This window comes from Schistocerca piceifrons, chromosome 10 (genome assembly GCF_021461385.2).
Source record: "Schistocerca piceifrons isolate TAMUIC-IGC-003096 chromosome 10, iqSchPice1.1, whole genome shotgun sequence".
Taxonomy (NCBI): Eukaryota; Metazoa; Arthropoda; class Insecta; order Orthoptera; family Acrididae; genus Schistocerca; species Schistocerca piceifrons.
Window position 1 is genome coordinate 146,343,098 of NC_060147.1, and position 12,588 is coordinate 146,355,685.

Below are 12,588 nucleotides of genomic sequence, written 5' to 3' on the forward strand. Positions count from 1 at the left end.
TTTGTGTAATGGTTGAAATGCCCTGCTGTCGCAGTTTGGCTGCGAGAAAGGAAACGGAACCGCACATTTTCACAACACAGCAGTTTCTTTCTTGCAGTTGCTGCATATAAATGTTTAGTAGAGAATCGTGTAAAAATTTGAAGTTTTAGATCAAGAACTTTCCAAGATTTTTGGAAACAACGTTAGACAACGTCTTGTCTGTATGTAGTGGCACAGGTAATGCTTAGTCGATTAATCGTGTGCCGTTGTTGTGAAGATTTGAATTAAGTGTCTGCGCAGAGAGAGTGGCAGCTCACGAGAAACAGCTACCAGAAACTAGCGACGTCCCTGACAGGAATGTAAACAACACAAGGGAACAGGCTGGAAACGTAAATGTGCGGAGCTTAGAATCCGAAATCGAACTCTGAGTATTGTGAGCGAGTCGAAGGAAGAGGAGGAAGATAACCAGCACATTTTCAAAATTATGCCGAAAACAGATGGAAAAGGTACCGTTGAGACAGAATGGAGAGCAAAATGCATTCCTATCTGAAAATGCAATTAATGTAAGTAGCAAACCTATGACGACTGAGGCAATAACTGACACAAACAAATTATTAAGCCAACACTCACAAACCAATTACAGAGATAATGGTTCAGTGGCAATTAGCATTGCTGATAATTTGTTCGAACATACTGATTGTCTCATAGAGCCATCTTTTTAACTTCCCTGTATGGTGTACGCAGAATCATCTGTAGTGAAGTCTCGGAATTGTTTGGTAAGTAACACGAACTGCCCCTCTACTTGCAGCTCAGATCCCGGGTGTGCCCGAATCTCCGCAGCTATCAGATGGTGTGCCGCCCCCCGCCCCCCTATCGGATGATCCGGCACGCCTGTCACGGCCGCGCCGGCTGACGGCGCCAGAAACAATGCGGCCGCCACATTGTGGCCCGAGACAATGGCGGCGCGCGGCGGCGGGTAATTTTGCAGCTCATAACGCGGGGAAGCCCCGGGCGGTGCGGGCGCGCTTTGTCACGGCGACGCCAGCGCCGCGGGCGGTAAACACCGGAGGCGAGGCGAGGCGACGGCTCCCTCACATTTAGCGCGCCGGCAGCATGGTAAATGCAGCAGACACCTGCTGGCACAGGAGGGCGGGGGTACCAACCCTGGACACACAGAGTTCAGGTCCACATCTGTAGTACTGTCACCACAGTAAAACAGAACGCTCGTGTGTGCGTGGGTGTGTGTTTCGTGCATTCAGGGCGACCAATGGTAGGGTTATTAGCGCCCTCCCTAAAATATCATGAGCCAGTTGTGGTTGAAGCTGCTCACACTAAAATCCTCGAAATACGTTTTCCCTTAATACACCACCTCATCCATTCTCACTCACATTCTCGAAACCATTTGTACCCAGTCGTGTATAAGGTAAAATTTGCAACTTGGTCGCTGTTCAAATGTACTATTCAAACCGTACGTGAACTATAGCATAAAGCTACATAAATGTCAAGTGTGGCTGGATGATCGCTTACAAAATACCGGGACAAGGCAGCCAGACCGATGCCTCAAAATCTTTAAAGTCTTACCACACTTGTCGCACTGTCTGCTAAGACAGGCGACATGCCGGCCGCTGTGACCGAGCGGTTCTAGGCGCTTCAGTCTGGAACCGCGCGACCGCTACGGTCGCAGTTTCGAATCCTGCCTCGGGCATGGATGTGTGTTATGTCCTTTGGTTAGTTAGGTATAAGTAGTTCCAAGTTCTAGGGGATTGACCTCAACTGTTAAGTCCCATAGTGCTCAGAGCCATTTGAACCATTTTTTTTTTTTTTTTTGGAGCATGCGACACATCAGCTGGTAACCTAGGCCCTGCTTGACAACAATGTTGATCATCTACAGGCTGGAAAAAATACGATCCGACGGCGTCAGAGAACGACAGGGGAGGGCAAATGGAGCGAAATCTACCAATGACTACAAAATCACCATTATGGGACGACAGCCTTAAAAGGACAGCTAATCAGCAGCGATCTCCTCGAATCCATGACCTCCACGAAAGAATTTTTGCGGGTGACAATCGTTACCAATGTTCGCTACTCGATTCGTTGACGATGTCAGCTTTGCAGCAGTATCGGGAGGTAGGGAATGTGTCTGTTGAGGAGGGGGGGGGGGGGGGGGGAAGGTGGAGGACCCACACATTTCCTGTAGACATGTGAATTGAGGAAAAAAACTGAGTTCTGCCGTACTTATTAGAATAAAAGTCCATTCATTGCCTCTCCATATATGCAAAAATTTGAAAAAGTTGCGTTTAGATTTCTTTATTAACAACATTACAACTTAAATCGGCACATGTCGACTATATTACTACGCTGGTGTTTCCATAGCATACATTACTTTAGTCAATTAATGACATTACAGTACTTACAGCATAGTTCATTTACCCAGCAATCACTGAAAATTGGCGTTTAACGTAACCAGTCACGGACAGGAATCGGAGCCTCGCATAACTTCTACTGTTCAGCAGAAACCATTTCCTTAGTCTGATTTAATCAATAGTGCGCTCTTCAGCATCGTGGAGTATCACCACTTCCCAACCCGGAGGTAATCACCCCGTAAACGCTAAAATTAAATTTTCTGAGGGTCTGACTGTCTTTCTGTGACGAAACTAAACTATTTTTAAAAGATCGCTATCGTTACAATTTTGTGTGACTCTAATATTGGTTATGTAAGTCATCAATCACTAACACAATGCTTGACACACTGCAGTGGAGGTTACAGGTTCGTCACATGGTCCACCCACCACACACACACACACACACACACACACACACACACACACACACTGTGTGCTTTCTGCTATACATCTACACTGAAGCATCGGAGAAACTGTATGGGCATGCGAATTCGGACACAGAGATATGTAAACAGGCAGAATACGGCGCTCCAGTCGGCAACACCTATATAAGACAAGTGTCTGGCGCAGTTGCCAGATCGGTTACTGCTGCTACAGCGGCAGGTTATCAAGATTTAAGTGAGTTTGAACGTGGTGTTATAGGCGGCGCACGACCGATAGGGATAGCACCTCCGAGGCAGCGAAGAAGTGAGAATTTTCCCGTACGACCATTTCTCTGACATCGCTGCGGCAGCAACAGTGGCCATGAGCTCTCCAGCTGACGCAGTGGTCTCCGCCTTCTTCGGTGCGCTTCCACGAGCCCTCGTCCACTGTTTTCACTGCAGTTTTGACTCTGATATGTACTCGGTGGATCCAGGTTTCATCAACAGTCACAAATCGGCGCAAAAAGTCAACGGGTTGCGATTAAACATCTCCAGACTTCGTGTTGAAAGGTTGTGCGCTTTCGGTCGCGGCAGCCACGCCACACACAGTTTCTTCACAACCACTTTTTCATGTAGCATATTACGCACTCAGTCAGTTGAGCAGCTTACAGCCTCAACAGCCTCACGAACTTTTATTCGGTGGTCTCGCGTTGCCATATCCCGGACGGCCGGAGAGCGCCTCGTTTTCGGTCCTTGCCCGATCACTTTTAAATTCATTAATCCAAAAGCAAATTTTCTTCGACAATGGTGTCAAGTCTGCGCGAAATTCATCTCATTCTGTTTTGATTTGTGCAGCACTCCAACCCTTCAAATGCAAATATTCAATAACTGTGCGAGGCTCGGTTTTCTCCATGTTCGGTTGTGTTCTACACATTTACTAATTCAGACGGTCGTCAACAATGGACTGCACTGTACATTGTTGAAATCCTTTATACGATCCTCGGAACAATCGAGCTTACGAACTGCGAAGGCACAACAAAAATGTTTGATTCTTTCGCGGAAATTTACCTGACTTACCAAACAAGCCTGGTACTCCGGGTGACACCGATTGTGAACCACAAAGCTGCAAGGCAGCGCACACCGAACAGCGACTGCTGCTGTGTGGAAGACGGCGAGCATTCGTTCTGCAGGTCCCTCGTGGGCCGGAGCTGCAGAGTGTGTGTGTGTGTGTGTGTGTGTCTGCACGCCGACACGGAACGGCCGGCCCGCCCCGGTGTCCTCGAGCTCAGTCGCCTCGCGTCCAAAGCCTCACATCCCTTTTCTCTATCACTTCACTATCATTTCGAAAACACTGCACACGGATACTTTCGAGAAGCTAAAACTAGCGATCGAAATGCGGCAGCGCTTCTTTACACCGACAGCACAGTTCTAGTCTCTCAGTACAGACAAGACGGACAAATTCGTGTCGTCCGATTCTGGTGCTTTCTGCGACAGAGAATAGGCGACCTCCGGTACTTTTTTGACGTCTTCGTCGGATTGCCAATGGACAAACTGTTTTTCTCCCAGCGTGGGAAACCACTTGGCGTGGGTCGGTTCTTATGTGACGTCTCAAAAAGAAGAACGGCTATTTCGGCGACGGTGCGTCGGCCGTCCTGCCGCGACAGCCCATTTCGCCCATCCGGGCGAAACATTTTCACGATCCTGACAGATGAGGACCTCACAGAAAGGTCCACGGAAAAACTCTGGGCGGGTACCCGCAGAATCTGAAGAGTCCAGTGTCCGTGACACGGGTCACTTACTAGGGCGCCGGTCCGTCGCAACTCCTCGTAAGCCGCGCGGGATTTGCCGAGCGGTCTCAGGCGCTGCAGTCACGGACTGTGCGGCTGATCCCGGCGGAGGTTCGAGTCCTCCCTCGAGCGTGGGTGTGTGTGTGTGTTTGTCCTCAGGATAATTTAGGTTAAGTAGTGTGTAAGCTTAGGGACTGATTACCTTACCAGTTAAGTCCCATAACATTTGACACACATTTGAACATTTTTTGAGCAACTCGTCGTAATTTGTGCAGACTCTGCCGCAAGCCTCTGCGACAGAGCACTGTGGCCCGCTGGGAGCCCGCCTCCGCCTCCTGTTCAGGCTGTTTCCCAGGCCGCCCAAAGCAGTAGCTGTCTTTCGTACTGATCTTTCATTTCCGAGAAAGGCCTGTAGGTAGCACTCGCCCTGCCCCAGGAATTGCTTCGTCGTTCAGTCTAGTACACATACACGTAGCCACGCTGTCGGAACCGACACATGGAAAGGAAATATGGCATTCGAGACTTAAAGATGCGAAATTATATTTTTGAATAAAGTAGTATTGAAAATAAAAACAAGGGACTGGATTTCGATCACGATTTATGATGTGTGCTGCCTCTGGAGAAACCAAATTTTAAAAAAGGTTGTGAGGCATAAGCACTGCCAATTGTTTCACCGAGCCATTAGTTCGTGACTTAATGAAACACCTACAGAAACTGTATATCATTTACTCGACGAAAGAAATTTTCGACTTTTTCTGCATCGGGGATCGAAATAATTCAGTGGCGACAGATCGAAATTTGTGCCGCAGTAGGATTCGAACCCCAATTTCCCGCTTAAGCCGGTCTCCTGTGGGACCCAACTGGCAGCCTGCAGATGCCGCGCACTGCCGAGCACCCTCCCCGGGCCCAGCGTGAGGTCAGACAATGTTGTGCACCAGCACCGAAAGATCGATCACATGCGTATTTCACAGATACGGTGCTCACGATACGTTTGTAATAAGTTTCATCTGTTGGACGCTAAAGGCGGTGATGACGGGACAACAGCAGAGAGAGAACACCTGACATCTGGTAACGGTGGGGAACGGCTGGTCCAAGTGCACGCACTGCCACCGACCGTCTGCCATTTCGTGGCTTCATCTCCACAACGGAGAAATTTGGTCCTCCAGTTATGTGGGACACTGGACGCCTCCCGCGCAGCCTCCTTCTCTCTGTCTGAGAACACGCGCGCCCTCAGATCAGTATCTCGTGACACCACCCCCCGTCCTCCACAGCGGCGTCCGTTTCACGAGGAACAGAATCCACGACTTTCTTCAGCTGAAGCTACCCGTTACTGATCAAACCCCGTAGCACTACCACACTCCTACGATGTCGGTTGCTACGTTTCACCTGCCGTTCTAGACAATTTCTGTGTCGTTAAGGTCGCGTGATTTGACGAGCTGATCTAGGTACGACAAGGCGCTGAAGGGTTCTCGAGGATGGGAGTACCGACATCATTCTCGATGGCTGTAGCCGCGAAAAATTGCATCGCCCTCTGATTACCGACTGTTTCCATTTTGCCTGCAGTACCTCACGACCGGCGGGCGTCCCCCAGGGCTCGGTACCAGCTCCCAGACTCTTTCCACTGTACGTATGTGAGTTCTGTCCTAGTGCAAATACCACATGTACGCCGTCGACCCTCTGTTGTACCCAAGTGCAAAAACAATAAACTTGAATGAAGCTACCGAGAATCTCAGTGCCTATTCCTGTCCAGTATGGAAACGGACACGGGGTTAAAGCTGGAACCGAGCGGTACTGGTTGGTCATTATAGGCCCACTAGCCCGAAATATCGGCAATCGCTACCATCTTTAACACTAAATGGAACAAATATCAACTTCTCTCCTTCAAGAGAGGGTCTAGGAGTAATAATGCATGAAAATCTAAATTGGATTCAGCACGTAACTGCAATGTGCAAGAAGGCATCAACATCTCTCCGCGCTCTAAAAAAAAGCTCTTCCATCTTGATCTGAAAAAGAAACTTGTAGAAACACTTATACTTCGAGTGACTGATACCCCGCAAGGCCTTCAAGGCGCCTGGAACTGGTTACGAACGCCTGTGTTCCTCATATCTAAGACGTTCGATATGTAAAACTATCCTGGGTGTCTGCAGACAAGCACAGAAATTCCCGTATCCTGCTGTCCCTCACCTCTGTCTCTCCTGGATCTGAATGCTCTCGTCTGAACACCGTGCCAGAAACATCAGTTCCCATCACAGCATTACCCATCGTTCCGTCACTTTCTCAGTCCTCCTCAGTAGTAGAAAACTGACTCTGGAACAACCTTCCTCACGGTATTAGAGAAATGAATGACAGCTTCTCAAGACAGTTAATAAAGTATCGACTAAAGCAAGAATAAGGATTACCATTGTTTCTGCACACACTCGATACCCTTGTCCATCCTTCTTTTCCCAGTATTGTTACGTGATGCAATTCCTTTCACGAGAATTCGCCGTATCACAAAACCTTTGCCTTGTACACCCATAAATTCTTTCTATATATGAAAGTATCATTATTGTTACTATTGTCACCGTTATTATTATTATTATTATAATTAACATTATTACTCGCAGCAGTCGCAGCAGTACAAGTATCAACTTTATTAGTTCGTAGCCATTTTCATTTACTCACGTTGCCACTTCAGACACGCAAATCATGCCAGTATTATTTGTCATCGTTTAAATTGTTTATTATGGAACCATGAGGTAAAAAAGGTACTATATGTGTGAAACCCTGGTCTGGTGTAAGAGGGGGCCTGGTGCCGCAAATCACGTCAGCTGAAATAAATAAATAATTATGGAGATACGAAACAAATCACAACACTTTGGTCACAGACGCTGTTGAAACGAACAGTGTGATTCGTGTTGGTGATAACATTCTCGAGTCCTGCTCATCAATCTGGGGCGCTTGCCGAGCAGAGTTAACAGGAGAACAGCATATTGCCAGGTGTGTCTGGTAACCGTGACTGTCACAGAGAGGGTAGGCGCACGCCACTGGCAGAAGCTATGGGAGATGTTGGAAGTTGCTTCTCATAATGTCTGCTCTCACAATTATCTCTTCTTCTGCATAATCTGAATCACAAACATATTCAAGGGTATCTTATGATGGAGCCAATTAAAAAAAACTACCGTACGATGTCAAATTCAATTGTGCAAATGACCTTTTTCGCACCATATACATGCCATTACTGGCCAGTTTCGGCCCGTGATCTTCAAATTTATTTGTGTCACAGTTAAAACTTGTTCAGTGCTACACACACACACACACACACACACACACACACACACACACACACGCACACGCACGCACGCACAATAGTCCTACTCTTAACAACCAGCCTTCTGGAGCCTGTGCATACGTCTCATTTTGCTTCCTCGTACGCGAGGAACCAAAGCTGCTTTCTGGTGGTCATTCTCGTGCAAAAAGCTACAAAAGGATGCTCAGATGGCTGCTAGCCGTTTAGCAGGTTGGTGCAATATTTGCCTGGAGTATTTTCAGGCCTTTATTTGAGTTCAACGTTCGTTGTTCTGTGAGTTGGTCAGTTTTCGATGCACACGGTACAGAATCGGGTTTTCATTAATCCATTCCAACAGTAGGCATGTTGAATACATCACACTGTCGTTTATGTAAGTAATTCCAGGAGTTTCTAGTATCTATAGAATTCTCTTTGTCCAGTTACTTCTAATGTATTGGTCTTGTATGCCACGTCGAGCACATATGGACATGTTGAATTATCTTCCGCATCCGCGATTATAACTTGATTTGTAATAATCTAAATTGTACGAAGATTGCTATAATTTATTTAAATTCCCGCATTACTGACGAATCCGTGTTTGAAAAATACGACTATTTACGTGTTTTGGATATACCGTCAGAGAGCTTACGTGTCAAGAAGAGTCAAAGAACATATCGCATCCTTCCACATACAGGGCGATCCCTTGATGATGTTAGAAACTATCAGGAGTGGTGGAGAAGGGTGAAGCTGTGTGGACCTGAAGTAAGGGAATCCCGTCCGTTCACGACCGCTTCGCAAGGTGTAGGCGGAGATCCTGACACCTGTGACAGTGAATCTCTTCTACTGCAGGTTCTTTGCTTACCACATTTTGCCAGTACGTAGTACGGACCAAAACAAGAAAGAACTCTCCAGTAAACCTGAGCTCTAAATTGCATACCTTAGGAGCTGTAAGAATTTGTTCATCTTTGCTATTGTGGAGCGCATCTCTTCTACTGAACAATAGCTCATAGCTGTAAAGCTACGAATTTTAAAGATCATTTAGCAGTATTTTCTTGTTTTGGTGTGCATTACAAAATGGTAGATATCGAAATAGACGACAGAGGGATAGAGAAACAAAATCGCTCAAAAGAGGAAAGGCCGCTGGACCTGATGGGATACCAGTTCGATTTTACACAGAGTACGCGAAGGAACTTGCCCCCCTTCTTGCAGCGGTGTACCGTAGGTCTCTAGAAGAGCGTAGCGTTCCAAAGGATTGGAAAAGGGCACAGGTCATCCCCGTTTTCAAGAAGGGACGTCGAACAGATGTTCAGAACTTTAGACCTATATGTCTAACGTCTATCAGTTGTAGGATTTTGGAACACGTATTATGTTCGAGTATAATGACTTTTCTGGAGACTAGAAATCTACTCCGTAGGAATCAGCATGGGTTTCGAAAAAGACGATCGTGTGAAACCCAGCTCGCGCTATTCGTCCACGAGACTCAGAGGTTCCCAGGTAGATGCCGTGTTTCTTGACTTCCGCAAGGCGTTCGATACAGTTCCCCACAGTCGTTTAACGAACACAGTAAGAGCATATGGACTATCAGACCAATTGTGTGATTGGATTGAAGAGTTCCTAGATAACAGAACGCAGCATGTCATTCTCAATGGAGAGTAGTCTTCCGAAGTAAGAGTGATTTCAGGTGTGCCGCAGGGGAGTGTCGTAGGACCGTTGCTATTCACAATATACATAAATGACCTTGTGGATGACATCGGAAGTTCACTGAGGCTTTTTTCGGATGATGCTATGGTATATCGAGAGGTTGTAACAATGGAAAACTGTACTGAAATGCAGGAGGATCTGCATCGAATTGACGCATGGTGCAGGGAATGGCAATTCAATCTCAATGTAGACAAGTGTAATGTGCTGCGAGTACATAGAAAGAAAGATCCCTTATAATTTAGCTACAAAATAGCAGGTCAGCAACAAGCAGTTAATTCCATTAGGAGTGATTTAAAATAGAATGATCATATAATGTTGATCGTCGGTAAAGCAGATGTCAGACTGAGATTCATTGCAAGAATCCTAAGGAAATGCAATCCGAAAACAAAGGAAGTAGGATACAGTACGCTTGTTCGCTCACTGCTTGAATACTGCTCAGCAGTGTGGGATCCCTACCAGATGGGGTTGATAGAAGAGATAGAGAGAATCCAACGGAGAGCAGCGCGTTTCGTTAGAGGAACGTTTAGTATTCGCAAAAGCGTTACGGACATGATAGATAAACTCCAGTGGAAGACTCTGCAGGAGAGACGCTCAGTACCTCGGTACGGGCTTTTGTTAAAATTTCGAGAACATACCTTCACCGAGGAGTCAAGCTGTATATTGCTCCCTCCTACGTATATCTCGCGAAGAGACCATGAGGATAAAATCAGAGAGATTAGAGCCCACACAGAGACATACCGACAATCCTTCTTTCCACGAACAATAAGAGACTGGAATAGAAGGGAGAACCGATAGAGGTACTCAAGGTACCCTCCGCCACACACCGTCAGGTGGCTTGGGGAGTATGGATGTAGATGTAGATTATATCCTTCAAAAATGCGGTAAGCTCGCAGTAGAAGGCATCCACGGTCAGAGGTACCAGAACGATCTTCGCTTACATCTTCCGACTCGGTGGTTTCTGGACCAGGGACCGTTGCCCGTTGTTTTCTCTGCACTAGGTTTGCGAACGGAATAGTGGTGCCAACTAAGCACGAGGTTATTATAGATTCACTGTAGTTGCAGTAGTTTACATATTCCCACAAAACTGCGAAAGTTTTGCACCGCTGCAGCAGCCAGTCTGCCGAGAGAGCACGGCAGCGGGCAGCCGGATAACACGTACGTCGTGCTCGAAACGCGTTCACACCAGTCTGCTGTAACGGTGCAACGACACTCCAGAAGCAAATTCACAGAAGATCCACCAACTGACAGCTCTACTTGGCGAAGGTATGCGCCGTTTAGTTCTGGGATGCCTCTGCGACGTGAAATCGACGGGTCTGCAACCAGGGAGTGAAGAGACGGGTGTGTTTCCCGCGTGGACCACAGAAGTCGTCGAACAGAGCTGAACGTACCAGAGCAGGCCGTCTGGAAGATCTCAAGACGACGACTGAAGCTGACACCTTATCAGTTGCAGTTGTTACAAGCCCTGACTGCCGATGACAAAGTCAGACGCTTTGAACATTCGGCACAGTTGCGACAGCTTACGGAAGAGGATGGGTTTCGTGAGAACCTTGTCTTCAGTGACGAAACAACATTTTTTTGTGAAGGGCACAGTGTGCGAATCTGGGGGGGTCAGAGAAACCCCAAAACCTCGAGATTCGTGGAAAGTGAAAGTGTTGTGTGCAGCCTCACGGTTTGAACTTTACAGTCCATTTTACTTCTACGAAAGGACTCTTACAGGACGAGCGTATGTGGACGTGGAAATTGACCCGTGCAACAAATGGAGACCGACAGCGTAGAGTTTATGTTCCTTCGGGATGGTGCCCCAGCTCACTTCCATCACGATGTTCGTGAATTCTCAAATAGGAACTTGAGAAACCGTGGTGGGGTTGATTATCAGCAGTTCGTGTCATGCCGGCCGACCTAACCCCGTGCGACATTTTTGTGTGGGTTCACGTGAAAGATTCAGTGTTTTCGCGTCCTCTACCGACAAACCTACCAGAACAGCGAGGTTGCATCGACAGCGCTTTAAGACAGCCCGTGCTGTGCTGAAAGTGGGAAGAACCTGACTATCGACTTGATGTCTGAGAATCAGCGAGGGGCCGCCTCATATGGAGCTCTCGTAATGTGTCAAAAAAATATTTTTCAGCTTTTCACAAAGGTCCATGACGCTATGACAAATAATGTAGCTGCAGCAATTCTGTAAAACCGCTGCAGTTATTTCTAATAACCTCGTAGTGTGCACCGTACACGAGGCGTAGCACTCTGTCGCCGGACTCTTCGTGCCTGGTAAGATATTCAGCGGGCGACTGGCGGCCCGCTGTGTCGGCCTGTCGGTGGCAGCAGGGAGCTGCGGCAGGTGAGCAGCGCTGGAGCTGGAGCACCGGAGCACTGGAGCACTTGTCCAGACGAGGGCCGGAGCGCGCCGCCTTTGTGGGGCTCGCGGCGCCGACTCCATTTCTTTTGTGGCCGCTCCGGGCCCCCGGGCTCATTAATATTACACGGCAGGGGGGGCAGGTCCGCGCACTCTCAAAGTTCGCCCAGGTGCTCTCTGTGTGGCCTGCCCTGCCGCACAATGTGCCGCCAATGTGCCTCGCAACGTATCGTGGCTCTGTAGCAGCAATTTATCAGTACCGAATTTAAACTCGGCCCGTGGCTTTATAAACAGAGAGCGTGGCTTGAGGCTTCGCTACACACACAATATCGGAGATCCACCTCGAAGCCGTAACAGATACGAGCGTGCCCTTCGTCACTATTTGTTTCGCAAATTCATCCAATTTCCTTACAGTGGGCATAGGATATCACCAGTACTCGGAAAGTACTGAGAAAACTCACTAATCCAGCAAAGAGATTCCCTTGCGTGATATGAGGGGAAGTCAGCGCATAAAGCAATGGCTCAGTTCGTCCTAGCATTTTCCTGAGACACAGCTTCTCACCTCCAGCAACGAACTGCTAACGCGAAAACTTGCTGGGATGCACTGTGGTTTGCGGCCCGCTGCAGCTTCTCCTGTGAGCTTCCTCAATGCAGGCGTCATAGGAGAGATGCACGTAATAATAGGCCCAAATCGTTTACGTCAATGTGGTGCAAAATTATGGAACACGCTTTGTTCCAT

At 47.7% G+C, this 12,588-nt stretch overlaps 1 protein-coding gene across 1 annotated transcript in view; it reads right to left on the reverse strand.

The window, feature by feature from the left end:
- LOC124718786 overlaps nucleotides 1–12,588 on the reverse strand; it is a 480,197-nt gene that overhangs the window by 31,271 nt on the left and 436,338 nt on the right. The window contains exons 14-15 of the mRNA XM_047244394.1: nucleotides 11,707–12,040; nucleotides 920–1,143 (exon numbers count right to left, since the gene is read on the reverse strand). Of these exons, the coding sequence (XP_047100350.1) occupies nucleotides 920–1,143; nucleotides 11,707–12,040 (558 nt within the window). The remainder of the gene's footprint in view (nucleotides 1–919; nucleotides 1,144–11,706; nucleotides 12,041–12,588) is intronic.